General features: G+C 53.7%; 1 protein-coding gene across 1 annotated transcript in view; it reads left to right on the top strand.

The window, feature by feature from the left end:
* Positions 1-27,853, top strand: part of CHCHD6 (coiled-coil-helix-coiled-coil-helix domain containing 6) — a 180,168-nt gene that overhangs the window by 5,985 nt on the left and 146,330 nt on the right. The window contains exons 2-4 of the mRNA XM_081276335.1: positions 14,966-15,086; positions 21,000-21,069; positions 22,883-23,027. Of these exons, the coding sequence (XP_081132461.1) occupies positions 14,966-15,086; positions 21,000-21,069; positions 22,883-23,027 (336 nt within the window). The remainder of the gene's footprint in view (positions 1-14,965; positions 15,087-20,999; positions 21,070-22,882; positions 23,028-27,853) is intronic.

Raw genomic sequence — 27,853 nt, 5'->3', positions numbered from 1 at the left:
GCTCTACCATTTTTATTTTGATAGGGTCTCACAAAATTGCCCAGGTTGTCCTTGAACTTGCAGTCCTCCTGCCTCGGCCTCCAGAGTTGCTAGGTAATCATCACTGTCCCCCACCACTGCCACAGACCCAGACTCTATTTTTTGAAAAGACTATTTTTCCCACTTGTATTACTTTGGGACCATTGTGACAATCCATCGAGTAAAAATAATGGTTTATTTCTGGACTTTCCATCCTGTTCCATTGATCTCTGCCTGTCCTTATGGCGGTCGCACACTGTTAGGATGATTGCAGCTTTGTGGTTTCAAAATTGGGAAGCGTAACGCCTCCGACTTTGTTCTTTTTCAAGATTGTTTTAGCTGTTCTGAGTCCTTTGCGTTTCTATACACATTTTAGGATCAGTTTGTCAACTTCTCTGGAAAAGCCTGTTGGGATTTTGATCGGATTTGTGTTGAATCTGCAGATTACTTTGGGGAAGAATTGCTGTTTTCAACAATTTGGAATCTTCTGGGTCTGTGAATATCAAATATCTCCCTCTTTATTAGATCTCCCTTGGTTTTTCTCAGCCCTGTTTTGTTCTTTCAGTATATACATCTTTTCTTAAATTTATTCCCAGGGGACTCAGTGCTGAGATGCACATGTCATCTCAACAACTCAGGGGACCTAAGACCTGTCTCAAAATTATCAGAGAACTGGGGATGTAGCTAGCTCAGTGTTAAAGTGCCCCTGGGTTCAATCTCTAATGCCAAAAAAAGAAGAAGAATTATTCCCAAGTGTTTTATTCTATTATATATTCTCGTGAATGAAATTGTGTTCTGAATTTCATTTTTGGGTTTGTCATCGCGCGTGTACAAAAATAGAGTTGATTGAGTTGGCTTTTGGAATACTCGTGTGGTATCTGCCAACTTTGTTGAACTCAGTTGTTTTGTTGATTCCTTAAGGTATTTTATGGGTAGGATCATGTTTGCAGATAAAGTCCACATTCCTTCTTCCATTCTAATGTGAATACGCTTTCTTTTTCTTGTCTTATTGTATTGGCAACAGTCAGTGTACAATATGGCACAGCAGTGGCCATTAAGTATGTTAGCTGTAGGTTTTCTGTCTTGTTGGAGTGGGGGGCTTATTGGCATGTATGTTCAGATTCCATGCTTGTATTAGTGAAATGACAGTCCTGGTGACCACGATGGCAGCTGTGCAAGAGACTTTGGCCTTTCATGGCTTCGACACAGACTCATTTCACACTTGTGCAGTAGACTTCCTCTCCACCATGCTGTTGATCAGCCGAGTTTCGAGCTTGCCTCAGATGTCTCGGCGTGAACACTGACGCTCTCTGTCATATTGTTTTGTATTTTCACTTTCCCCTGCAGGTTCTTTATCTTTCTTTTGTTCTTGTTCCATGTGGATCCCTGGGCTTGGGAGCCTGTCCCACCTCTAATGTCTGCCTCTCAGTTGCCTCTTTTGCTTGAAGTCCGTGTTTTAAATGAGATCTCAGGAGACCCGGACTTAGGCCCTGACACTGCAGAGGGGTCGGCCTTCCTCTTGTGCAAGATGGAGATCCCACGTAGCACCGCCAGGCTCCCATTGAACACAGATATCCCCAAGGGCTTGGATCACAGGCTTTCCCAGTCGTCTTCAGTTTGGAAGCCCCACTTGGCTGCCCATTTGGTGAGTGCAGATTGAAGGAGCCACTACAGGAAAGCCAGCTTCTGCTTTCCAATGAATGGTGTCTGCGTTCCAATTTCAAGTCCAGCAAACATTGCCTGAATCCACACCGTGTGCCCGTCCCTGGGCTAGGTACTCCCGCATATGTTATTCCTTTGGATGCTGCCAAAACATGTCACATCTTCTGACATGTGTTGAGGTATTAGGAAACAAAGTAGAGCAAATTCTTCAGGGAAGCAGAGGGCTCTAGTTTTCTCTAACTTTCCTCCTCAGTTGCTGAGACAGGGCCTGATGAAGGACAGACACTTGTGTGTAGACGTACCCTTGGTGCCCTGTTTCCATGGCTTGGAGATCCCCAAATTCACGGTGTCACTGTGTGTAGATGATCAGAGGATCGTCCTCACAACTCTGCTGTTAGCCGCACATGAAAGACAGATTGAGCAACTCTCAGGGGCTTATTTGAACATCAGTGTTAGCAGTGACAAAATTTAAATAGTACAAGAGTTATTGTGATTTCCCCCTGGCCTTCTGACTTCAGGAAGTCAGACTTGCAATTCCCTGGCAGTAGTCCTTAACTCTATCCAGCACAGTGTTTTAAACTCTTTCTCAGAAAAAGATAAATCTGTAGGAACTTAAATTTAAGCTGAGGCATGGTGGCACACACCTGTCATCCCAGCACCTTGGGAGGCTGAGGCAGGAGGATCACAAGTTCAAGGCCAGCCTCAGCCACTTAGTGAGGCCCTAAGCAATGCAGGGAGACCCTGTTCTCTAAATAAAACATAAAAGGGGGTGTGACCTGGCTCAGTGGTTAAGCACCCCTGGGTTCAATCCCTGGTACCAGAAAAATACATATCTATACTCATATGTACGTATAAATTGGAGGGCAGTTGTTGATTTTAACTCTGACTAAGCTCATCTGGGGCTAGTTCCCTCATTTGGGAAATGAAGGTGCTACTCTGGGAGGCCACCCCGGTCCCTATGATCGTCTCAGTCCCTTCTCTGCTGGTGTCTGGGCAAAATGCCATCTCTGCCCTTTCTTTTCTCCACCTTCAGAGTGTCACCTGCTCACCCCGGGTCTCTCTGGCCATTCTCTTCCATCCTTCCTCAGGAGCCCACGACTTCTGGATTCCAGCTCTTCCACCCAGCGCTCTCTCAGATGTCCCTTGCCAGCTCTCCTTTCGTGTCCCATGTCCTGTGCTTGTATTTCATACCCTACATCCATGTGGCACCTGCCGGCACCCCCTCTGCCTCCAACAGGAATGACCTGTCCCTTAGGTTGTGACTCCACCATGGAGCCCCTCCACCAGAAAATCTGCAGCACCCCCCATTCCTCCCCTGCTTTACACCCGGTGACAGGTCCTGGCCTGTACCTTGTGGCCGTTTCTCGTCCCGTCATCCCCTCTCTCCTAACCTCTCTTAGTGCAGGTCCACACCCCACACCCTCCACCCTCGACCCTCCATCTTTCTCTCCCGTAGAATCAGTTCTCACAAATCCCCGTTTCCTGGGCCACCAGGGCATTTATCGTAAAGGCAGAGTGGACTCTCCACGGTTTTCAAGCTGGTGACCCTAACATGCAGGCACCTGGGGGGAGCACATCCCCCAGACGCCCCTCCTGCACTGCAGGGACTGTTCAGAACCAGAGCTAATTGGGTCCCACCTTGGGCTTCTCCCTCTTGCCTCTAGATGAAGGGCTGGCGCCTGGCGTGGTGCCTCTCAGCAGGGGACGCTTGCTCCTGCCCTGCATCTTTGCTTGATTCCATTCCCCCTGCAGTGCTGGGCTGACCCTCTTTGGCTCAGTCCCTTCTCTGCCTGTCACCCTGCGACTCTGCTGGCGGTGTGCTGCTCACTGCCCCTGGCTGAAGGCAGCTCACACCCTTGCCCCCCCACGGCCATGTGAGCAGCCCCATCTTGCTCTCTCCATCTCCGTCACCAGCCCTGAGCCTGACACCACTCAGTGAAACACCTGCTGCAGAGATTTAAGCCATGGCTGTTTTCTTGCCCTCAGCCACGAGTCCAGAAACCTCATGGTATTAATAGATTTGAGTTAATTGCCAGTATTTCTAAAAAAAAAAAAAAAAAAAAATGAGCGGCTTTACATAAATTGGATTTTTAGCTCTTTTGGAAAAAAGCCTTGAGCGTCTGGTCTGCTCCCATATGGCAGCATTTTGCAGTTGTCGGAGTTTCGAGGTGACTGCCCTCTTGGGGTGACGCCTTGGCACCTCTTACCACCACCCCATCCTTGCACTTTGATCATTCTCTCTCTCGCCCTCTCTCTTGATGGGACGATGCTACCTGTTCTCATCGCCTGCCTGGCACCTGCAGCGTTTGGCCCTGCCACACTTGGGCCAGGAGGTCTCCCGGGGTCCTCTGGTCCTGACATTCTGGGATTCAGATCTGTGGCAAGCAGCCGGTGGGTCTAATTTCAGCTCCTAGAAAACAGGGCTGGGGGGGGGAGATCTCCACGGCAACAGCCTTCGGCAAGGAGAGGAAGAATCTTTTTAGGATCCCAGAATTGGGCAGTTTCTCGGATTGGGGTGTCCTGACAGACTCAGGCCCCACAAAGCCATGTGGGTACTGCCCTGGTGCTCGGCCAACCCCACCCGCCCTCTCTGCCTACGGGGCCATCAGCTGAGGCTGGGGACAATCAGGGATGCACTTATCTCCTTTTCTTTGCCCGGGGCTTGGCACAGTGCCCAGTGTATCCTCAGGAAGCGTGGCACTGGGTGGGTGGAGTGGTGGTCAGGGCCTGGCTCGGCTGCACAGATCCTGGGCACCCTGGGCCACCTCCCGTGCTCAGCATCACGCTTTCTCTATTCTTAGAGCAAGGTGGTGGCCCTGCTCCTGCCCATATGGAACCGATGCCTCCACTGGCTACTTCTCAAACATGCCCAGAGAGTGACATTTGAAGTTTAAAAAATGCTCATGTCCATGACATTCAACAAGTTCATGTAGGTTGTCTGTTTTCAGAGAGATGCTCCTCAGTCCCCCTCCCTGGGCTCCATCAAGCACCATTAATGGAGGGCAGGAGACTTGCTCTTCAAATGGTCTCTTGTCACCTCTGTGGAGCTCCAGGTGACTCCTGCCACTGGTACGGGTATCACTGTTCAGTGCGCGGGGTTGGGGTTCCAGTCTCAGCCCTGGCGCTCGGGCCATCTGTGGCCGTGGGTGAGTTGTTCAGCCCCCCGACTCCGTTCTCCGTCTGTGGCATGGTGGTGCTCAGGGAATGCGTGTAGCCTGGAACGTGGCATATGGCGGGTGCTCAAGGAATAGTAAGTCACAGTTGCTTTTATCATTAGCTTTAAATAGGCGCCCTTGTCTTCACTCAGGGGGTTGATTTCCTGGCTCCAGCCACGAGCTATGTTGCCCCCTTCTGGAGGGTGGAGGAAACGCACCCTCCCTCTGGCCCGTCTCTTGGCTTGGTTTGCGCCAGGGATTCCCTAACTTCTTCCTCCAGATGCAACCTCCTGCAGCCTCCTGCGACCTGTCGCCCGGGGAAGGAGCTCCTTGGCACCACGCCGCTCTCAGCTCGCTGTTGACGCCCCCTTCCCAGCAAGCAGGCTTGGAGCCTCGCTGTCATCTCTTGTCTGTTACTTTGTGACTTTCTCTTCTTGCAAAATGCATCTTATTTTTAAATGCCAACTGTTCCCAATTCTCCATAAATCCTTTCCGACTTTCTCCAAGCCTATATATACAAGTGTACCCTTTCCTTTTTTATGGCACAAATGAGATCACATTGTATGTACTATTCTGTAAGTCGCTTTTCCCACCTGCCCCGTGCGTGCCTCCTGACACAGGCGGGTCTTCGGTAATTTTCGTTGCCTAATTGTCTTTCATAGCCATTGGTCCCCACCTGGTCCTGCAGCTAGTACATTTTCTCAGTCCTCTTACTGCTGGTTAACGGGTGGTGACCACCCTGCCCCCAGCCCTCTACGATCTCATTCCCTCCTCCTGCTTTGGGGACTGTCTTGTGCAAAGAGCCCATCCTGGCTGGGTGTCTGTTCAGGAGCCATCAGTGACTTCCAGAGGCCTGCAGAATGCACTCCAGCCTCCTGAAGACTCATCGGCAGTCTCGACTGATGGGACCTAGTGACCTTGTACATCTTACTGGGTTCCCTCACCTCTGTTCACTGCCAGGCTGAACCTCAGGGCCCCTCTGAACCCTCCCTGTCCTGCTCATACCTCCTTACTCCCAAAGGCTGCCTCTGCCCCCGCCCTCTCTGCGATTATCTCTTCAGGCTGTCTTCCTCCTCACTGCAGTTGAACTTGGAGTTCTGCTATAGGAACTCCTGGGGCCCTCGAGCAGCGCTGTCTTGCCTGACTGCTTTGTGGCTTGTATGCTGTGCTCGTCTGTCATGTCACTGGCCCATGTCTTGCCCTTGTCTGCTCTGGTTGACCATAAGCACTTTTTGATTTTTGTTTGTTCTTTTTAGCCATCAGGACAGTAGAGTGTATTTTGACATGTGACACTGACCTGGAGCGTAACTTCCCATTCTCGTGGTTGGATGTGATATGGTGTTCCCAGGGTGAGTGTTCATATGCGGACGTGGGAAAGTGACGTCCCATGTGACTGTAAGCACTGAGTATAAAGTTGACGGCTAGATCTTTTTTGTACTTGTTGTCATTTGGATAAGCATCCCCGAAGGCCCACGTGTTAAGGATTTGGTCATCAGCCTCTGGCACCCTGGGGAGTTGATGGGACCTATTGGGGGTGGGGCCTAGTGGCAGGACTTTAGGTTATTGGGGGTGTGCCCTTGAAGCAGGTGTGGGAACTGGCCTCTTCTCGCCTCACCCGTACTCCCACCGTGATGTAGTGGGCCACTACAGACCCAAAGCAACAGGGACAGTGACTGGAGCTGAGATCTCTGAAGGGGTGAGCCGGGTTAGACCTTTCCCCCTGTGAAGTTGATTCTCTCAGGTAGTTTTTCAGGAGAGCCAGCACACACAGTGCTCCATCACATGAGGACGGTGTTGTGGACCTGTGCCTTTAACAACCACTGAGCCCCCTCCCCAGCCCTATTCTATATTCTGTTGAGAGATGGGGTCTCACTGAGTTGCTAGCGCCTTGCCATTGCTGAGGCTGGCTTTGAACTCTCAATCCTCCTGTCTCAGCCTCCCGAGCCCCTGGGACGACAGGTGTGGGCCACCGCATCTTGCTTTTAATAAATGTTGAATTTAACAAATATCTGAGCATCTCAAATGTGACTATCTAGGCACTGAAGATGCACATTTCAAATGGAACCCTTGATGGAGCTCATATTCTGGGAGTAACAGCACAGTAGTAGGCCCCTGGATGTCATGTCCAAAGAGCCAAGCAGGGCAGGGGACACAGCGACGGTGTGGAGTGGGGGCATCAAGCTTTCATTCACGATTTCATACAAGTCCACCGGGCTCCCTGGTGGCCCAGCCTCCTCTGGACTCTGCTGGTTCCTTGGCTCTATCAGCTCTCGGGACCCTTCTGCTCTTTACCTCCTGGGTTCCCTGGGAGCCTGTCCTTCCGGGGTCAGTGTGAGCCCATGGACTCTGCTGAGCAAGTGCCCCTCCCCTTGCTCTTGACCTGTCGCCCCCATGGTCACGGCGCAGGCCCTGGACTTGGGCAGCCTACTCTGCAGTGGGCCGGCCTCCTACTGACCTCGTGGCCTGGGACGAGTTCTGTCACCAGGTGATATCTGTGCCACTGCAGGCCCAAAGCAGCAGGAAGCGATGTGAACTGAAATCCCTAAAGCAGGGAGCCGGTCACACCTTCCTCCTTTAGGACCCGGAGTGGGCGCAGAGTGGGGACAACCGTGGGTAGTGACAGCAGAGCGTCGGTCCTTATGGCTGCTTTGAGTCTTGTTAGTCACATGAGGTCAGCACAGCTCCTCTGTCACTGACCTCCTGTCGGTTCTTACTCGTGCCACTGGGTTTGTGGGAGCAGCACCCGTGGCCCTCACCCCCTGCCTTCTAGCTGTGGGGGGCCCGTGACTGACTCATAGACCTGCACAGTTGAATGAAGAACCCTCGAGGTCTTCCAGGGGGGCCTTCCTGTAGATCACAGTTGCTTTGGGGTGAGGGCAGGCTTTGGGCTGTGGTCATGGGAAGAGGAATCTGGGTTTCCAGGAGCATTTGCTGGGAAGGAAGGGGGAGGTCTCTGTGGGCGGGTGTGACTCAGGTAGACCCTGCACCGCTCCCTCACCTGTCCTTGCCTCTGTGGGACTTCCCAGATGCCCGTGCAGGTGGGGACAGACCCCTCCTCCTCAGCCTCTCCCCATCACTCCAGGTGAGGGCAGGTCCAGCTTGGGCCGTGAGATGTGGGGCCCGTGTGGGCTTTAGAAACAGTCGGCCCCGTTGAATTCTGTGCACATCATGGAGGAGAAGGGGAGAGACGTGCTCAGGGTCCCAGAGTCCCCTGGAGAACACCAGGGACTGGACCTGCAGCGCGTGGGAACCCCGACTGTCCTTATTCACTGTCCACACGTTTCACAGGGGCCACGTAGGTGTGGCAGGGGTTAGTATTCGCTCAGCGCCTTGCAGTTTCACACAGTAGCTCGTACCGACGGTCCCCTTCGCGCCAGCTGGCTTCTGTAGGTGGCTCCTGGGACTCTTCACAGTAGCCCTGTTGTGAAGCCCGCCATTGCTTTATCCCCATGTCACAGGTGAAGACGTGGATCTAGAGAGAACAACCCCCCCCCTCAGCCCCACGTCACAGAGCTAGGAAACGGCTTAGCTGACATCCAGACTCAGGCCTGATCCCTGAGCTGCCCAGCCCTAGGGGGCCTGCGCCTCACAGATGACCAAAGTGCAGAGAAACTAAAAATGTGTGTCAAGGTCATGCAGCTGGAGGTCAAGGGCAAGGTCATGCAGCTGGAAGACACTCCTTCCCTGCGATGCTCTGTATCCGGCCCTCCCTCCGCCGGCCACACGGGATCCTCCCTGGCCAGCTCTGGTGGCACAGTGACCAGTGGGCCTATGCCACCAGGCACCCAACCCCGCCTGGCTCTGGAGCCGCCGTTCTGGTTCCGTTGGCACTGCCCAGATGGTGTTTATTCTCGCACGACTCCTCTGTGTGTATGTATATTTGTTGATTAAAAATATTACTCGCTGTATTTTGTAGCAACATTAAAAAATATTACAAATCTCTCGCTGTCAACAAGCATCTTGCCAATGTTTCCCTTAACCCCTCGGGCGCCAGGCGCATGGTTCAGCCGATGCCCCCTGGGCTGGGCCTGGCCAGCCTGAGCCTGTGGCTCACCTGTGGGACCCTCACCATGGCCCCCTCTTGCCCTTGGCTCAGATTTGAACTTCCTCCCTGGCCTCCCTGTCTTGCCTTTGCCCGCCCCTCTGGCCTGGTCATCTGGTCCCCTCTCTCCGCGCCATATTGGCCTTCTGTGGTTCCCTAGGACACGCCAGCCCCCGGCTTCTCAGAGACTGTTTGAATCTGGCCTCCGGTTGGTGTGTCGTTGGGGTTCCTCATCCGAGGGTGGGAGTCTCACCGCAACTGTCGCCTCCCTCCCGGAGGTGGCCTCCTCCTGCCCACGTGGCTTCCTGCTCTGCCCTGCGCGCTGTCAAGACTTGAATAATGTATTTCTTCGTTGATGGCACTTGTCACATCCTCACTGAGTTTTCAAAGCATATGTTTGAACATTTCTGCAGCAGGGATGGCATGTACGAGGTGGAACGCGGATTTCATCAGGGCGTCCCTCCCTCTCATCAGGCTGTGGAAAATGAGGCTGTGATTGAAATCAGTGGTGTTTGGGGTCAGGTGAAAAAGGGTGTGAAACCCGTGACTTGTCTGTCCTGTCCTCGCCTTTACCCCGTGAAGGCCGGGACTGTTTCTAGAACCTACCCTCCACGTAGCAGGTACTTAGGAGGCTGGTTGCGCTGCCCTCCTCCCTCTGCCGGGCCGCTCCTCCAGACCCCACTTGGGCTGCACTGCTCCAGCCTCCTTTGATATGCCAGGGGCTGCTCCCCTGGTCCCGGGGCTCTTCCCCTTAGCGTGGGTTGGATCGTTGCCAGCTCTGATGGCCTCTTCCATGCAGACCTCACACGTCATCAGTGCCTCAGCCACACCCACATAGATTCCAGGACGCCCAAGGCTCAGTGCTGCGCACCTGGGTGCCCATTCTTTGCCCCCAGCCCCTCAGAGGACTAGAGCTTTCTTTTTGGAATGGGGAGTACCAGGGATTGAACTCGGCGTCACTCAACCCCTGAGCCCCATCCCCAGCCCTATTTTGTATTTTATTTAGAGACAGGGTCTCCCTGAGTGGCTCTTGCTGAGGCCGGCCTCCAACTTGTGATCCTCCTGCCTCAGTCTCCCAAGCTGCTGGGATGACAGTATGTGCCACTAGGCTCGGCACTGGTGCATTTCAAAAGGGTCAACTCTGAAGCCCCGTTGGGTGCTGGCTAATTTGTAACAGCTGGTTTCCCAGCTCCACCAGGAACATCGCTGCTTTTCCATCCTCTTCTGTGGTGACAATATTCCCAGCCCTGGCCAGTTCCAGGCTACCGTTGTGTAGTTAGCTAGCCCCCAGGATTTCTCCAGAATTGGACAGTCACCCAGCACCCTATCAGGGTGCCCCCAGAGTGTCCACTCAGTCCGTGTCCCCACCGACCTGGAAGAATGTTCACTCTGCCCTTGCTGTCACCTCACACCCAGCCAGGTGTCCCAGGCCGACCCTCCGGGTGTGATTGGTTCTAGCAAGAACTGGGGACCGGCCGTGCTCTGGGGCTTACCCTTCAGCTCCTGCGGGGTCGACTTGGTGGCTACAGCTCAGGGAGCAAGCTGGCCGCTCTTTACAGTCTGAGGGTTTCTTATATCTACAATCAAACCCGTGTGCCACCTTCTCAGGATAGTTTCTCTACATGTCCCTGTTTCTGTCATCCCCACCCACGTTCCTCTACTGACTTGGGGTCACAATTCCCCTGCCTTCTGTAACTCTGGCTCATTCATTCCTCCGAGTCAAGGCAAGCACCAGGCAGAGCCTTTGTCCCTTCCCAAGGAGGGCACAGTCCCCTCCACCCTACTCCTCCCCTGCTGCCCTTCAGCTCCTCCCGCGGTTTCTTTGCTCTCCGGCTTTTCCCTGTCCACACAGTCGCCTGACCCTCTGCCCCAGCCCGCGAGCCTTCTGTGGCAGTTTCGAGTGCTCCACCTTCGGCAGCCCGAGCCTCCCGCAGAACTCAGGGCTGCAGGCTTGCTGGCTTCTTCCTGCCAGTGCCTTCAGCCACGGGGACGGGACCGTCTCCTTTTGCGATTTGGTGTGACATCCCATCTGGGCTGCTCATTTTTGTCTTTGGCGGTGTCTCTGTAACAGCTTTGAGACGTAATCTTCATGTCATGCAATTCGCCCATTTAAAGTCTGCAATTCAGATTTTTCCAGCATTGCTAGGGATTGAACCCAGATTCTCTGTGTGCCTGGCAAGTATTCTACTAGGGAGCTGTATCCAGATGTGCAGCCATTACCACAGTCATTTTACACACTCACACAGAGTTATATATATAGAGAGAGAGAGACAGGGTCTTGCTTAGTTGCTTAGAACCTCACCAAGTTGCCGAGGCTGGCCCCCACCTTGCAGTCCTCCTGCCTCATGAGCCGTTGGGATCATAGGCTCACACCTCCGTGCCCGGCCACTACAATGATTTTTATAACATTTTCACCCCCTACCCCCAAATATCCTTACCCTGTAACTATCAGCCCCGTCCCTCATTTCCCTAAGCCCAGGTAACCACTAATCTACTTTTTCTATCTAGAGAATTGTGCAGTCTGGACATATATAACCTACCGCATAGGTGTGGCCTCTGGGATCTTTAACCTGGCAGCGTGTTCTCAAGGGCCATCCACGTCGTGGCATGCATCAGTATCTTCATTCCTGTTCATGACCGAATAGTATTCCTTGTCTAGAGACACTTCATTTTCCTTGTCCACTCATCAGGTGATGGACATTTGAGTTGTCTTCCTGGCCATCATGGGTAATGCTGATACAAATATTAGTGTGCAAATTCTTGTTTGGACATGTTTTTGTTTCTCTCTGATATTCAGCTAAGAGTGAATTGCTCTAGGTTTAATCTTTTATCGAACTTCCAGACTGTTTTTCCATAGTGGCTGACCCATTTTATATTCTGACCAGCAGTGTATTAGGGTTCTGATTTCTTTACATCTTTGCCACCACTTTTTGTTTTGACTGCTTTTGGTACCCGGGACTGAACCCAGCGGCCCTTGACCACTGAGCCCCATCCCCAGCCCTACTTTTGTATTTTATTTAGAGACAGGGTCTCCCTGAGTTGCTTAGTGCTTTGCTTTTGCTGAGGCTGGCTTGGAACTCGCGATCCTCCTGCTTCAACCTCTCAAGCCACTGGGATGATAAGTGTGAGCCACCACACCCAGCTCTGGCCTTCACACACACACACACACACACACACACACACACACACACACACACTTTTTTGGTTGTCAATGAACTTTATTTATTTGTATGTGGTGCTGAGGATCGAACTCAGGGCCTCACCTGTGCCAGGTGAGTGCTCTACCACTGAGCCCCAGCCCAGCCCTGGCCTTGACTTTTCCATTCTAGATAATCAACTTATGAAGAGGAAATGTTCATTCTGGCTCCCAGTTTTGTATATTGTCTTCTGTGATCGGTTGGCCTTATTGTTTTGGGCCGGTGGTAAGGGTGTCACCTTATGGTGGGGGCATGTGGTGGGGCAGATGGTTCCTGTCATAAGCCAGGAAGCAAAGAGGAAGAAGAGGAGCTTGGGATCCTGCAGTCCCCCTTAAGGGTAGAGTCCCTGACCTAAGGACCTCCTGCTGCCCCCTCAAAGGTCTGTCATCTCCTGGTCATGCTGACCCAGGCCCAAAGCCTTCCCTTTGGGGAAACTTATCCAGTCCACCACAGCACCCATTTTTTAAAATTAGAGGGTTTTTTCCTTTTCTTTTTTCTTTATCATGAGTTGTGTGAATTTTTAGGTATATTCAAGATAAAATTCCTCTTCAGGTATTTGATTTGCAAATATTTTCTCCCATCCCACGGGTTATCTTTTTAGGTGCTTGGTTGTGTCTTTGGATAAGCAAACCTTGACACTTGGGTGAAGTTTGCTTTTACCTTTGGGGTCGTTTTTAAGGTGACCTCGATGAAGTCTTCAAGGCTTACCCCCGTCTCCTGGGAAGAGTCGTCATTTTAGCTCTTACTTTTAGGTCGCTGAACTATCTTGAGTTGGTTTTTGTGGCTGGTGGAAGGTGTGGGTCCAACTTTACTCTTTGGAGTAGGAAGTTGTCCCCACACCATTAATTAAAGAGGCTGTTCTTTACCCACTGAATTCTCTTGGCTGTGTCACCTCATGGCTGATGGCATTCTGATGGCGGGGGAGGGGTCAGTACCAACTCCCACCAGTCACCACCTCTTCAGGGTCTCATCTCCTGTAATAGCACTGAGCTGAGGCCCCGACTTCCTTTTTTTTTTTTTTTTTTTTTTTTTTTTTTTTTTTTTTAAGAGAGAGGGGAGAGAGAGAGAATTTTTAATATTTATTTTTTAGTTCTCGGCAGACACAACATCTTTGTTGGTATGTGGTGCTGAGGATCGAACCCGGGCCACACGCATGCCAGGCCAGCGCGCTACCGCTTGAGCCACATCCCCAGCCCCAGGACCCAACTTCCAACACTCGAGCCCCAGGAGACGAACTCAAGCCCTATCCAGGCCACAGCAGGATCTTATTGAAAATCAGGGGATTGTTTATGTATGGATCCATTTCCTAGCACCATATTCTCTTTATTGATGTACACGTTAGGTTTAGTCTTGTTCTGTATCATTAATTAGCTATTTGGTTTGTTTACATCCTAAATACTAGAAGGACCTCTATAGTGTTTAGTTACCACAGAAATATTGGTGGTAAAAAAATTAAAACACAAACATAAGGAGGGGAGAAAGGGATAAAGACCCAAGAGGGCCCAGAGTGAAGCCGCACCTAAGCAGCCCCTCCTCCCCCTGAGAGCTTGGGTAGGTGTCCCCCTGGGTCCTGCTCTGAGCACATCCCAATCTCATGCCTGTGTACATACATGAAAATTCACACTTGCCTTTGTAAATGTGGATATGCATAGACCACACTCAGCTAGATTTGTGTTTTCTGCTTTTTTTTTTAATAGCTGTGTATATCTTTTATAAAATGGAGACCCATACATCCTTTTATAACAGTATACAAGTCTTGCCTCCTTTTCGGGGGGCTGGGGATTGAACCCAGGAGTGCTTTATCATTGAATCCCCAGTCCTTGTTGTTTTGAGGTCTCACTGGGTTGCAGAGGGTCTCACCAAAATGCCGAGGCCAGCCTCAAACTCGCGATCCTCCTGCCGCAGCCTCCCTAGTTGCTAGAATTCCAAGCACGCACTACCGTGCCCGGCTCATTCTTTCTTAATGAATTTTTAACACTTCATAGAATTTTTGCGCTCTGGTTTCTTTAACCAGTTGTCTATCTTGGAAGTTTAGGGTTTTCTTGTTTTTTTCTCTCGTCCCAATGTCACAGTGAACATCCCGGCACGTGCCTCCGTGTTCCCAGGGGAGTACTTTTCCTGGTTAGCTATCTAGAAGGAGAATTGCTGATCATATCTTTTGTCTTACCGTCGTTTTTAATGCCTTCCCCTCCACTGTGCTTTATGATGCCTTGTGCACATTAGGCACTTAATAAATATTTACTGAAGTGAACTCTTAAGGGTCTTTAGCCTGGATTTATCCCTCGCTCGCTGTTTCATCTTGGTAAACTGTTTATGGCCCCCTCATGCCTGTTTCACTGGCCCGAAAATGAATGAACACGTTGGTGAAGGGAGTCGGGAAGCGTTTTGATTCTCTGCCGCGTGGCCCTGGAGAGGACATGGGGGTGAATGAGCTGCAGCCCCTGAGGAAGAAGCCCCAGTCACCTGCACGTGGCCGGGAGGGCGCCTGGAGAAGGGGACACTGGGCTGCCCCTAAGGGAGATCCGTGCAGCCTGGACAGGTAGAGATGAGCCAGGGCGGGAGGCGGGGGTGGCGCTGGCTCCAAGGGACAGCAGAAGTGCCATCAGAGTGGGGAGGAAGGATTCAAGCCGCCAAGACTACAGTGTGGACACAAGAGCCAGAGAAGCGACAGAGCCTGGGGGGACAGTGTGGTTTCCTGGCATCCACATGGGCTTGGCGTGGGTCTGCGGGGCAGGGGACCAGTGGCAGAGGCTTTGGAGAACTGTGCTGTTGGAAAGGGCCTTGGGGAAACCGCGTGTTGAGGAAATTCGAGGCACGAATAGATGGGAACCTTAATTTCCAGACGTTTCTGTGATAGCAATGTCTCCTCTCCCATTCCTCGATTCTCGCAGCTGTCAGAGAATGTGGTGAACCGCATGAAGGATCCCCGCCAGCCTTCAGACTGCCAGCAGCCCAGCCCTCCGTACTGCACATGCACCCCTGCAGAAGGCGGCTCCAGAGCCCCTCCGAGAGGTATGGGGGGCGGGGGTTCTGGGGAGGCAGGGGGCTGAGGTGTGACAGAGGGCATGTTTGTTCCAGCACATTCCGCTCCCCATGAGGCTCGTGCTTGCTTCTGGGGGACGTGGCGACTCCGCTCTGCTCCTGCGTTCCAGGACAGTGTGGCTTTCCTGGCATGACGGACCCGACAACCTAAGTCTCAAGTCAAGGGATCCTGTCCCAGTCCTTGGGATGGCTCACCCTTGGGCTTCTAAGAGGGGTGCTGGGCCTGGCGCGGTGGCACACGTCTGTCATCCCAGTGCCTTGGGAGGCTGAGGCAGGAGGATCATGAGTTCAAAGCCAGCCTCAGCCAAAAGCAAGACCCTAGACAACCAGCGAGACCCTGTCTCTAAATAAAATATAGAAAGGGCTGAGGATGGGCCTCGGTGGTCGAGGGCCCCTGAGTTCAGTCACAAATAAGGGGAGGGGTCCTAGGAGTTTCTGTCCACTAACCCACTGTGGCTGGTGGTGGTGCTGTCCCTGCTCTGCTCTGCTGTGCCCGTTAATAGCGACTTGTAGCAAACACAAAGGCACAAAAAAGTACTAAGTACAAACATATTCACAGACCACAAACTAAAAAGCCCTTGGAGCACCTGCCATTCTGCTCAGTAAACACTCGCTCACGAGAATCTGGGTCTGTCGCCTAGAAGTAGGTGTTTCCCTTTAAAAGTCAATGGGCTGGAGGAGCCACACCCCAACAGACGGCTGCACCCCATTCCAAGCAGGGCCCAGCGCCTGGCCTCGAAGTGCTGTTGTCCATCCACCCTGCTGACCTTCCCTGTGGGGTTGTGGGAATCAGGACGCAGCACGGGGACCTGACCCCTCTCTGTGGACCCCAAGGAGAATCGGGACGGGACAGGAGGAGCCTCCCTGAGGCCAGGCTGGATCCTGGCTGGCCAGAGTCTGCCGTCTGCCCACCTAGAAAAGTAGGCAAATGATGGAAAACAGAGAAACGAACTCGGTGTCATTTGAGGAGGAGCAGCTGGCTGGCTTCTCTGTAGGTCCCCCAGAAGCAGCTGTGATTTATAGAAACAGAAGCTACGTGTAGACTGAGGTAGGCTGGGTTCCTCAGAACCCCCTGACGGGGCTGGCTGGGGCTCAGGGCAGAGTGTGAGGCCCTGGGTTCCAGCCTCAGCACACATACAAATAAATATATAAAGAAATGTTATTGAAAGGAAAAAAAAAGAAACATGTTTCCGTCATGGGTCCCCTCGGTGCCCCTCAGGGTCAGGTTGCAGCTCCTCAGCCTCCATGCTCAGCAGGAGGAAGTAAAAGCAGTTATCAGGAAGTTGTACAGGATGCAGAAGAGCAGTTTCACGCATTTGAAAGGGGCCTGTTCCACAGGGTGGCGCAGAGCAGGCTCCTCGCTGCAGGGAGGGGCTTCCTCCGTTTGGGAAGATGGACTAATGGTGAGCGGGATTCACAGACAGGGGCAGTAGGAACAGAGACACCAAGGTGTGGCGCAGCCTTGCCCTTTTGGGGTTCTAGAAATAGTTTGCTAGCTGTGGGCAGTGGCGAAGACTAATCCCAGAGGCTTGGGGAGACTAAGGCAGGAGGTTCCCAAGTTCAAAGCCAGCCTCAGCAACTCAGTGAGGCTGTGCTTCTGAATAAAATACAAAAAAGGCCAGGGTGTGGCTCAGTGGTAGAGCACCCCTGGGTTAAATCCCTGGTACCAAAAAGAGAGAAGTAGTTTGCTGCATTTGGAATACAAAGTACCAAGAGGGGAAGTGTGGGGGTGTTGTTTGGGGACCAGGCTGCAGACACCGCCACACAGTGGTCAGAGAGCCCCAGCTTCATGCTCAAAGCCAGGATGCAGAGCCAAGTGCTGGGACTCCTACCCTGCGCTTCTGCCCCTGGGCTTCCTGCACCCCCTAGAGCAGGTCAGTGCCTGAGATCTTTTTGAAAAGGCCAGGGGGAGTCTCAGAACCCCACCAGACACTTTCATCCTTGACCCAGAAGACTACTGCGCAGTATCCATAGCTCATGGAGGGGGGTGGGTGGGAGTGGAATCCAACCTGACCCCGGGGGCTTTAATAAGCTGGGTTCCCAGGTGAGCGGGAGAAAGTGACGGAAAAAAGGAAAAACTGCCAAAGTCCGACACATGTCCGTTTGAGCTGGAAGCATTCACTTCCATCTTAAGTTTTAGCCGTAGAAGAAGGAAGAATCATGGCTTGTGATTGACTTTCACGATGACAACATGCTTTGCAGTTAAGTGATGGGTGTGACACTGTCAGGGCGTCCAGCTCCTGGGTGTCCCAAACGCAGAACTGAGCAAGACACAGGTACCTGGCAGAGCACAGATCAGGTGAAGGTGAAAGTAGCACTCCATTGGGTAGAGCAGGGTGGCCAAGCAGGGAGGCCTGAGCCCCCCACCCCATCTTACATGCTGAACTGTGAGGCCGTCTCTTCCCCTGGTGGACCGGAGTGAAGACCTGGCCCCTTTGCTCCCATTGGTCACCTTATGATACCTGATTTGAATATTTCCTCCCCATTGGTTACTTTAGAAGACCTCATCAGAAGACTACCCACCTGATCCTCATTGGTCCTTTTAAAATAGGGAAGCTGAGGCAGGAGTTGTCTTGCTGATAAGTCCTTAGTGGAGGGAGTTGTCATGGTGATGGGACTTACTCTAAACAGGGTCATGACTTGTGTCCCTCTCTTGTCCTCCTGCGGCATCCTTTTACCCTGCCTCTGCCGCCGTGCTGTCCGGGAACTCGTACCTGACAGGTGTGTGCTCTGATGCTGCAGAAGCTTCGGCATAATGGGCAGTTTGGAGGTGGCCCCGTTTAATATGTCTTTTACTACTTTTGTTTCTTTTCGGGACCAGAGATTGGACCCCACCAGGTGCTTTGCCACTGAGCCACATTCCCAGTCCTGTATTTTGAGGCAGGGTCTTGGCTAAGTTGCTGAGGTCGATCTTGAATTTTGATCCTCTTACCTAAGCCTCCCAAGTTGCTGGGATCGCAGAAGTGTGCCACCGCGCCCAGAACGATATCTTTCTCTTCTAAAACTAATCTTTTGCTTTATTTAAGTGATAGAACAAGTTTAGAACAAGAAGTTAAAATTAAATTCTTATCTCATACTATACCCCCAAATAATGTCAGCCAAAAGGAAAGATGTGAGTACAAGACGTGAAACCGTAAAAGTGTAATAAAAGAGATTTTGCTAAGTCCTACATCACATGAAGAAACCTTAAATTAAGAAGAAAAGGAGCAAACTGACTAGAAGAAATCAGAGGCAATTTGGGGAGGGACAAATCCCTCCCAAACAAATGACAAACTAGGGGACATTTGACAGATGTCAAATTTGGGCATGAGGGTGTTGTGATTTGCTTATGAGGCGCCTTCTTTAAAAGTCTCCTGGGAATGTTGGAAGTGAATGATTGGATGAGGAGGACCGTGACCTCATCAGCCCCTCCTAGTTGGGGTGGGCTGGGTGGTAACTGTGGGCAGGTGGGCTGTGGCTGGAGCAGGGGGTCCTTGGGGCTGTGCCCGGGAAGGGTGCGTCTTCCTGCAGCCCCCTGCTTCCTGGCTGCCTGTGTGCACAGTTTCCCTCTGGGGCCCTTCCGTCATGATGCTCTGCCTCACCTGGGTCCAGAGCGACAGAGTCGGCCCACCACGGACTGAACCTCTGTGAGCCACGTCATTCTTATCAGGTGTTTGGGTCTCAGTGACGAGAAGCTTTCTACCACAACCAAGTACTAGGAACACCCAAAGAGTTCACAAAGACTTTCTTAACAGAGAACTCATTAGGAAACGTGCACAAATGGCCGACTGGATGTATGGCGAGACTTTGAACTTCGCTAATAACCGAGGACACCAATATTCACTGATGCCTGCGACCAAGGGAGCAGGAAGTTGGCAGGCTCCTACAGGCAGGGAAGCAGCGTGGCTGAGTGCCACCTTCTCTGCAGCGGGGACGTGGATTGTTTTTTAATTTTTAAAAAAGGAAAATTATATCAAAAGCAAAAATAATTTACAACTCAGTGAAGCTGTTGATATCAACAGAATGGGGAGCATGAATGTCAAAACAAGACCCCAGCGCACGGTGCTTAGTCTTTATTCTCGCTGGATGACCTGGCCTGGTCCTGAGGAGCACGCACAGTGGCCCCTGTTGAGGCTGATCCATGTGCCGTGCTGTGTCATGGTGGAGAAGGTGCAAGTCATGGGCACTTGGGAAAGCGCACCCTCACAGGGACCCGACAGGTCTCCATGTGGAGCCGCAGCCCCTCGCCTGTTCCTTGCCCTATCTGCTGCTTCCACAGCCGTCTGGGCAGCTCTAGACACTGCTGCAGTGAGACTCTGCGAGGGAGGGCAGAGCACCGGAGAAGTCCCCAGAAAGCTGCCGAGCTCTGGCTGAGGGTTTGGGAAGGATGAAGACTTGAGGCACGGGAGAAGGGACAGAACTGCAGCAGAGACACTAAATTGCAGTTGCTCAAAAATCCCTGAATACTCCCAGGGGCCCAGGAGGCTGAGGCAGGAGGACCGCAGAGTTGAGGCCTGCCTTAGCAACTTAGCAAGACTGTGTCTCAAATAAAAACTAAAAGGGCTGGGGCTGTTGTTCAGTGGTTAGCGCCCTGGGGTTCCATCCCCAGTACCAGAAAAAAAAAATATTTCAAGTATGAATATAAATTATATAAATTTCCATCAGGAAAGGTAGACCTGCTGTGACAACTTACAGAGCCCAACATGACGAGAAGTGATGCAGGTTCAAGTGTAACCAGGGTTACTGTGGGGTGCTTGCCACACTCAGAATTGGAAACCTGTAGAATGGGATATTGTATTAGTCTGTTTTCTGTTGCTGTAACTAAATGCCATAGACTAGGAAATTTATAAAGAAAAAAATTAATTTCTTACAGTTCTGGAGGCTGGGAAGTCGAAGGCATTTGGTGAGGGTCTTCCTGGTGAGGCGGTCCTGTAGTTCTGAGGTGATGCGGAAGTTGAGACAGAGCAGGGGTGCTAGCCCAGGTTCTCTCCCTCTCCTCATGAGCCACTGACTCCCTCATGGGCCCCCCAGCACCTCACCTGCTCCTACCTACTCCAGCGGCTCCACCTCTTAAAGCTGCTGGTTAGCCAGCCCTCCCATCACGGTGGCCAAACTGCCTGACAACAATAGCTCAGGGGAGGAGAAGTTCACCTGGTCTGATCCAGGAGGCAGACAGCAAGGAGCCAGGGACAAATGGCATCCCCCAGGCCCCGTCCCCAGTGACTCCCTGCTCCCCACCATGGGCCCCAGGCCTGCAGTCACGCCCCTGATCCATTCAAATTATATGGAGTGACAGATGGATCAGGCCCAGCACCCGTGACCTAATCATCCCACCCTGGTCATCCCTGCCTGGCCCCACGGGCGTCCAGGGGACTCTCACAGCTGAGCCATGCCCTGTTCAAGTGGCAGTTAAATTAACTGAATTTCAGAGAGGGGCAGACATCCAATGAAGGCAGGTCCCCCAGGAAACCAAACTGCAGGAGCCTCCCGCCCCCCCTGGCCTCTTGTCAAAACCCAGACCTGGGGCTGTCCTTGTGAAGCAGAGCAGTGGCCACTGTCAGCCACATCTGCCTTTGTTAGGAGGTGACCTAGATTCCAAATCATTGTCAAGTGAGCGGGGATGGATTTGGGACGCTGTACTCGGTGGCTTTGCTGCGACAGCTCTGCGCTGTCAGCCTCCCAGTGCAGAGAGACCCCTTGGTGGGTGTGGCTGCCCACCCTGGTGGTCCAGGATGTGTTCCTCTGCCCACGGGGGCCATCGGGGGCGTCCTCTGTGGGAACACGTCCACCTGTCTGCTGGGCGCTGTGTTCCAGGGGTGCACATCCACCCACAGGGCTGTGCTCCTGAGCCCCTTTCTTAGGTGACCACAGCCTTCAGTGACCCTTTTTTTCTTCTCTTTGCAGAATCCAAACTGCCCCAGTTCGACACCAATGGTGAGCAGCAGCCCTCGGAGGTGAAGGAGGATCTCAAGAGGTGAGCCCGAGTGTCCTCTCAATCAGTGCTGAGCTTCCTGAAAACCTTTTCCTTGCCTGAAGCTCTGGAGGTCCTTCATGTCGAAGGACAGTCCTCTGGTGTAGGTGACACTGGTCCTCGTTTAAAGATGAACAAACAAGGCCTGTCATCCCAGCAGCTTGGGAGGCTGAGGCAGGAGGGTCTCAAGCTCATAGCCAGCCTCAGCCAAAGCGAGGCCCTGAGCCACTCAGGGAGACCCTGTCTCTAAAGGAAATACAAAATCGGGCTGGGGATGGGGCTCAGGGGTGGAGTGCTCCTGGGTTCAATCCTCAGTACCCCCCAAAAATTAAGAAAGGAGCTCCAAAGGAGTATGGGGGAGTGCTGATTTTTAAAAAATGAATTCTTAAAATCCATTTTAAAAAGCCAGGACTAAGTAGTCAAGCGACTGTCCCCACATGTGTCAGGGGTGTGTGAGAAGAAGGGAGAGGCCTGGTTCTACCTGGTGGATTGACCCCAGGGTGTCAGCCACCTCCCATCCGCACAGGCCTTACTCCTGAGAGCTGGCCGCACCTTAGACACAGACCTGTGCTCTCCCTTGAGGACTTGTGGAGAAGTGCTTAAAGCCCCGGGTCCTGGAGCACAGCCTGGCACCGTGACCCTGTGATCGCCAATTGTCACCTGGGAAAGGCACTGCGTCTGGAAGGGCTGAGAACCCCTCTTTCACCTGGGCGTTGTCATGATTCAGTCTGTTTCACACGTACCAAGCACACGGCGCAGCTTCAGTATCCAAGAGGACATGGGTCTCTGTGTGATCAGGGGACCCAGAGCAATGGCTCATGCAGACTAGTGTCACCCTGGGTAGGTCCGCCCTTCGCTGGCACAGCTGGGGTGCAATCTCACATCCAGGAGTCCATCCTCCCCGACCCTAAATCACCAACCTGAACCCACCTCCTTGGTACTTTTAAACACTTTTAAAATGTTAAAGTAAAATGTGCTCAGGAAGGATTCAGAAAATACATAAAATGAAAAAAAAATCCCCACAGACTCATTATCTCTGTGTGACCACGATTAATATCTTGGTGTCCCTTCCACGGACCTTCTTGTCTTTAGGATTACTTCCTAAAGTCATAAGTACTCTTCCTATTTTCACTTATTATCATAATTATTTTCTGTTGGTCACACCTACTTCATAACCATTATAATTGCCAACAATTATTTATCAATTCTCAGTTTTTAGACTCAAAATATTAATGAATCAAAGGATGCCTTTCCCTTTGGTGCTGTGACCCTGCTGGTGTTTGACCTTAGTATATTAAACTTGACCTCCATTATTGGACATTTAGGTGACTCGCTTTCTGTTTCTAGTATAATCAATAACATTTCTAAGGGCGTCGGACACTGTGACTTTCCCCTGTCTCTAGGGTTAGTTGACTAGGCAGAGTGCCCAGAGATGGGTCCCAGGGTGGCCATGTGTCCAGGTGAAGGGTTAAACGTTGAAACAAAGGACGGGCTGCCCCCTAGCCCGCCTGCCCGCCTGCCCCTTCCCTTGGAAGCCATGTGTCTCGGGGATTGCATCTCTGCCCTCTCCCCGCCTCCTGGCCCCTCTCCCGGGCTGCTGTGTTTCGTCCTGGCTGAGTGGCCCCGGTCTTTCGTGGCCGAGGGAGGTGTTGCTGAGACGACAGGCGTGTGGTTTCGTGGCCCTCTCCTCTCCCGACTGGCCAGTGGCCCCCGGACCCCAGTGCTGCTCAGCCAGAGGATGCAGAGCTGCCTGCCCTGTCGCCCGGGCCAGGTTCCAGTGCTGCCCCACATCTGCCTGCCCTGTCGCCCGGGCCAGGTTCCAGCAGGAGCAGGCGTCCATCCAGGAGGAGCTGTTCCAGGTGGTGAAGAGGGAGCGCGAGGCCGCCGCCAAGCACCTGAAGGCGCCCCCGCCCCGGGAGGAGGCCTGCACTGACCCCGAGAAGCCCAAGTCGGCCCAGCTGGTGAGTAGCCTTCCTGGGGGCCTCTGGGAAGCCCGGTCTGTCGGGAGCTGGTGGCTGATGCCGCCCACTGCCTGTGCCCCGTGGAAGGGTATCAGGGACCTGGCTTCTGGGGCCCCAGCTGTCCCTGGTGTGCGGTGCTGCCTGTGGCGTGTTTTCATTCCCCGTGGGCCTCAGGCCTCCACGTGAAGGCCCCGGGTCACTTGACAGTGGCTCTCTGAAACTTGTCGAGTGCTGGTTGTGGGTGTGAGGACAGAGGCTTGGGGGCTGAGGGCCTGCGGAGAGGACATGGACAGATGCCTTCAGAATCTGTTCACACTGGGCCTGCCCAGAGGGGCAGAGTGGGTGTCCAGGGCTGAGCGGGTGCCTGGCAAGCACGGAGGGGGGTTCCTGCTCCTGCACGTCAGACCCGCCAGAGGCCGCCAGGGTTCTATCTGTGTGCTGCAGTAGGAGCCCTGGGTGGCCAGTTGTGACTCGCTGGTGTCATCACGGATCAGTGCCACTTTCCCTCCTGTGCCATCTGTCCCCTGAGGGCCAGGCCATGCTCAGACTGACTGTCCTCAGAGCCAGTAAAGGCTGCTGCCGCCTGCGGGCACAGGGCCACAGGACAGCCCTCGGCAGGAGGGAGGCTGTGCCCACCCGGACATCTCCGTCAGCAAGGACGGCTTACCCAGAGCCCTTCAGCAGAGCTCCTGCAGCCCACTGTGCTGAGGAGCGCCCCGCTGACTGCAGCGTCACATTTCACATTTGCAAAAGAGGGGACGACCAGACAGAATTGGGACAGAGGGGAGGGGAGGCTGCTGCAGGATCTCAGTCACGCCTGCTTCAGTGGCCTCGCGCTCCAGCCTCGCCAGTGTGCCACCAACTGGGCAGGGGGGGAGGCCCCGCCCTGGGAGGGGAGCCTGCCATGCTGCCTGGGTGCACAGCTTCACTGTCTGGCTTGACAGCACGGCATCCAGAGGTGCAGGAGGCGCAGAAGACATGCTGGGTTGCCTGGGCCCCCTGGGGATACAGCCAGGCCCACGGCCCTCCCGACATCTTCAGCCCAGGGGAGGAGAGGGACTGAAGTGAGAAGCTTTGACAGAGGCTGAATTGGTGATAGTCACTTCAGTGGCAGGAAAGGGGGTGCAGCTTGGGAGTGCACAGGGAGGGAAGAGCTGGGTTGGACCAGGAGCAAACGCACGGAACAGCCCTCAGTGATTCTGGGCAGAAGATTCCCAGAAGTTTGTTGGGACGGGAGTGGCCCCTTCTCTGTTTAGAGTGGCCTCCTGCGAGGCCAGTGGTGGGGGGAAGCCTGGGCCAGGACGGGCTGCAGAGGTTCTGTGGGCAGCATCTGAAGGGCAGGCAGGCTGCTGTCCTCCACAGGCAGCGTGACAGCCAGGGACAGAGAACTCCTGTCCTGCAGGTGGGGGCTTCATCAGTTTGGCCCAAACAGGACGAGTCACCTAGAGAGGGAAAGTCACAGCTACGGAGCGCTGCATTCTCACCTGGAATGTGTTAATGACAGTGGAGGGGAATTCACAGCTGGCCTCTGCCACCTGCTAAGACAAGCTGGGCGCCACCTCCTTGGCACTGTCCCTGGCCAGGAGCTCTCCTCTGACAGGTAAAACGGGAGGAGACCTGGACGACCCTGGGGGCAGCTGTGTTGGGTTTTTTTAAATGAAGGGTGACTTTACAATAAGGCTCCTCCTCACTCAGTCCCGCTGCCCAGGCGTGATCCCTGGATGGATGATGGCCTTCGTTGAACAAGAGTGACTCCCTTCCACTTGGTCATATTTAACTGCGTAGGTGGGCGTTCCCAGGTGTTTGGTTGACTGGTTGGTTTTTGGACTGGGAATTGAACTACCACTGGGCCCCGTCCCCAGCCCTTCCTATTTTTTATTTAGAGACAGGATCTCACTAAGCACTTAGGCCCTTTAAGTGCCTGAGGCTGGCCTCCAATTTGGGATCCTCCTGCCTCGGCCTCCTGAGCCCCTGGGATAAAAGATGTGCACCAGCTCACCCGGCATATCCGACCATTCCTCATCCGATTCTCCCCATAGTTGGGGTCTCGGCTTCCTTTGGTGGCTTTCCTGTTTTCCCTTGTGTGGAGCCTGGTGGGGTTGAGATTCCAGGGCCCAGCTTCCTCTGTGGAGGCTAGATCTGGGCACAGATCCCAGGCTGAGCCCGGGTAACACCCGCCCAGGGACTCAGTTTCAAGTGAGAGCAGAGGCGGGTGCAAGGCCAGGGTGGGAGTGGTGCACGGGCTCCGCCCCGCAGGCTGTGAGGGGCCCTGGGTTTCTGCTTGGCCCTCTGCCCTCTCAAGGACCGCGGCACCCTCTGGTGGCCGCCAGTCCACTCTTGTGGCTGCAGTTCGCTGGAGGTGATTCCCAGGGCTCGGTGCTGCGGCAGGTGGCGGGAGGCAGGGTCACACTCAGCCCTCAGAAGCAGCAGACAGGAAGCCAGGTTGGGTTCTGTAGAGGCAGCCGGCTAGAGTGCTGGGCGGGTGCTACTGCTGCCACTTCTAAAGGGAGCGGCTCTGTTGGGTGGGTGTGGCTGGCAAGTGCTTTCAACGGAGAGAATTCCAGAACCAAGGAGCGAGATGGAGAGGCGAACCGAGCGCCACAGACATCTCTCCTCCTCCTCTGACCTCCACACAGAGGCTGTGGGGCCCGGCAGCTGGCAGCCTGCGTGCAGGGCACCAAGGGCCAGTGGTCTGCAGGTGTGAGGAACACAGTGTGTCCTTCTGTCCTGGGCAGCCTGCCCCCTTGTGCCCCGTGTGGCTGCTGCCAGGAGGAGCTGGCTGCCCACTGCTCCTCGGGCCTCCTCAGGCGTGTCGCCCCCTTTGCAGGAGCCCCCTTTGATGGCACAGAGTGCTGTTTGACATTTCGTGTGCCCCCAGATCCTCTCTGTTTTCCTGCGACTCTCACAATATTGATTTTGTGATCCGCTTCTGCGTGAGCGAATCGTTGACTCATTATTGGGAAAAGTTCATAAAACTAATGACAAGGAAAGGTAATAATTTTTATAACCTTCTGATGACAAAAGTGTTAACATTTCCCATCTCGCGCAGCAGTAATTAACTGGGGTGAGTGCGGGTGCACGCGTGTGCTGCCTGTTTCCTGTTCCTTTCAGGCTGGTCCAGCCCCTGTTCTGCTCCTGGCAAAGCCCATGGGCCATCAGTGGGCCTCTGTGCTTTGTGTTTCCCTCCGAATTGATGGAGATTGGAATCCAAATCAGACGCTCAGGGTGGACACAGGAGAGGGCCACGCCGGGTGTCGCTGTGTCGCTCTGAGTCTCTGACACACAGGGCTTCAGCGATCCAGTGGATACAGTAATGAAGGCCTGGCAGAGGCTTTGCTCTGGGGAAGAGGAAGATTTACGACCTTGCCCGTTGCTCTCCTGACACGTATTATTAGGGACATAGGATTGAGTGTGCCTGACAGGAGGCAGAAACCTCCATCTCTTTTGTTTTGGGGTGAGCAGTCCCTTTGTCACCATCTGTGTGTTCTCTGGGTGCTGCTCTATGTCAGGCACCGGCTTAGTTTCCTAATAACTGGAAATAAATAAGACGCAGCCTCTGTCCTTGAGCAGATGTGTTTATTAGGAGAGTGGAACATTCTCAGAAGTGGCAATATGTGGCTGAAGGTGTTGTACCTTGGGGACAGGAAGCCTAGAGCCGGACAGAGGCCACCTCCTGTCTCCTCTGAAGGGAGGTGGCCTGTGAGCTGGAGGTTGAAGAGTGAGAGAAGCTTGCCAGACGGGGTGCCCACGTGTGCCAGAGGAGGGGAGCAGAGAGGGTGTCGCAGACGCAGGGTGCCCACGTGCGAAGGCCAGATGGTGGGAGAGGACCGGGTGTTTGGCCGGAGGCGTGGGGGAACCGCGGGTGTCTCACGCAGGGAGCTGGAGAGGCAGCGTGGGCAGGGGCCTGGAAGGAAGGTTCTGGAAGGCTGACGAGGAGCTCAGGGAGGGGTTTTCTTGTTCTTGAAGAGATAAGAGAGCCTGTGCATGGACACGTGGGGACCCAGGGTGGCGAGCCAGCTCTTGGTCTCTGAACGCCCAGCACTAGGAAGTCTTCAGTGGCAAATGAGGAAGCCGGGCCCCGTCTTTCTGCTTAGAGAAGGGAGTCAGTGAGTCCAGCCCCCGGCGTGACCATTCCCACCCGGAGCACAGGCCCTGACCAGCTGGCAGAGGGCTTTGGCTCATTGTTGAGGTTCCTTCGTGGCTCAGGCACCCCAGGAAGCGGCCACCCTACCAGTTTGGACCCTGGAGATCACAGTGTTAAGAAAATGCGGGATTCAAGGGGTTGGGGTGGAAGTTTTCAGAAATGATGAGAAGGATGAGTCCAGCGGGGTCGTGACCTTTCCTTCTGACATCCCCTGCCTCCATTTTGTGGTCCAGCTTGTTAGATGATAAACCCCTGGAGGGCGAGGACTGCCGTGCGGCCACTGTGGCCTCTCTGCGGGGCTAGCAGATTTGGGCCAGGGAGTGGTCAGTGGGGGGAGACCTCCAGTGGGAGGGTGGTGCCCACAGCTCTTGGTCTTTCCTCCAGGTCCACTGCTGGCGCCCACTGCTGGTGGCTGGAAGCAGGGAGCTGTGACAGCCTCCTCTCGAGTGGATGACAGTTCAGGGGTCTGACTCTGCAGAAGTCAGTCACAGCAGAGCAAGGGCTTTGCATCTCTGAGGCTCTCTGGGAGCCCACTGCAAAGAGCTCCCTGGCCCTGGTCAGCCTCTCACAGGCTGCAGGGACGAGGACGGGGTCTGTCCACTCTGGAGGACCCCGCTGGCCAGCTGGGGTGTCCCGATGTCTTGGAGGAGCTGTGTGGTATGGCTGTTTGCTGTAGGATCTT

The sequence above is a fragment of the Spermophilus citellus genome (assembly GCF_964194105.1).
Source record: "Spermophilus citellus genome assembly, chromosome: 19".
Taxonomy (NCBI): domain Eukaryota; kingdom Metazoa; phylum Chordata; class Mammalia; order Rodentia; family Sciuridae; genus Spermophilus; species Spermophilus citellus.
The sequence above is the reverse complement of the archived record's forward strand: the minus strand, read 5'-3'. Positions and strand labels throughout refer to the sequence as shown.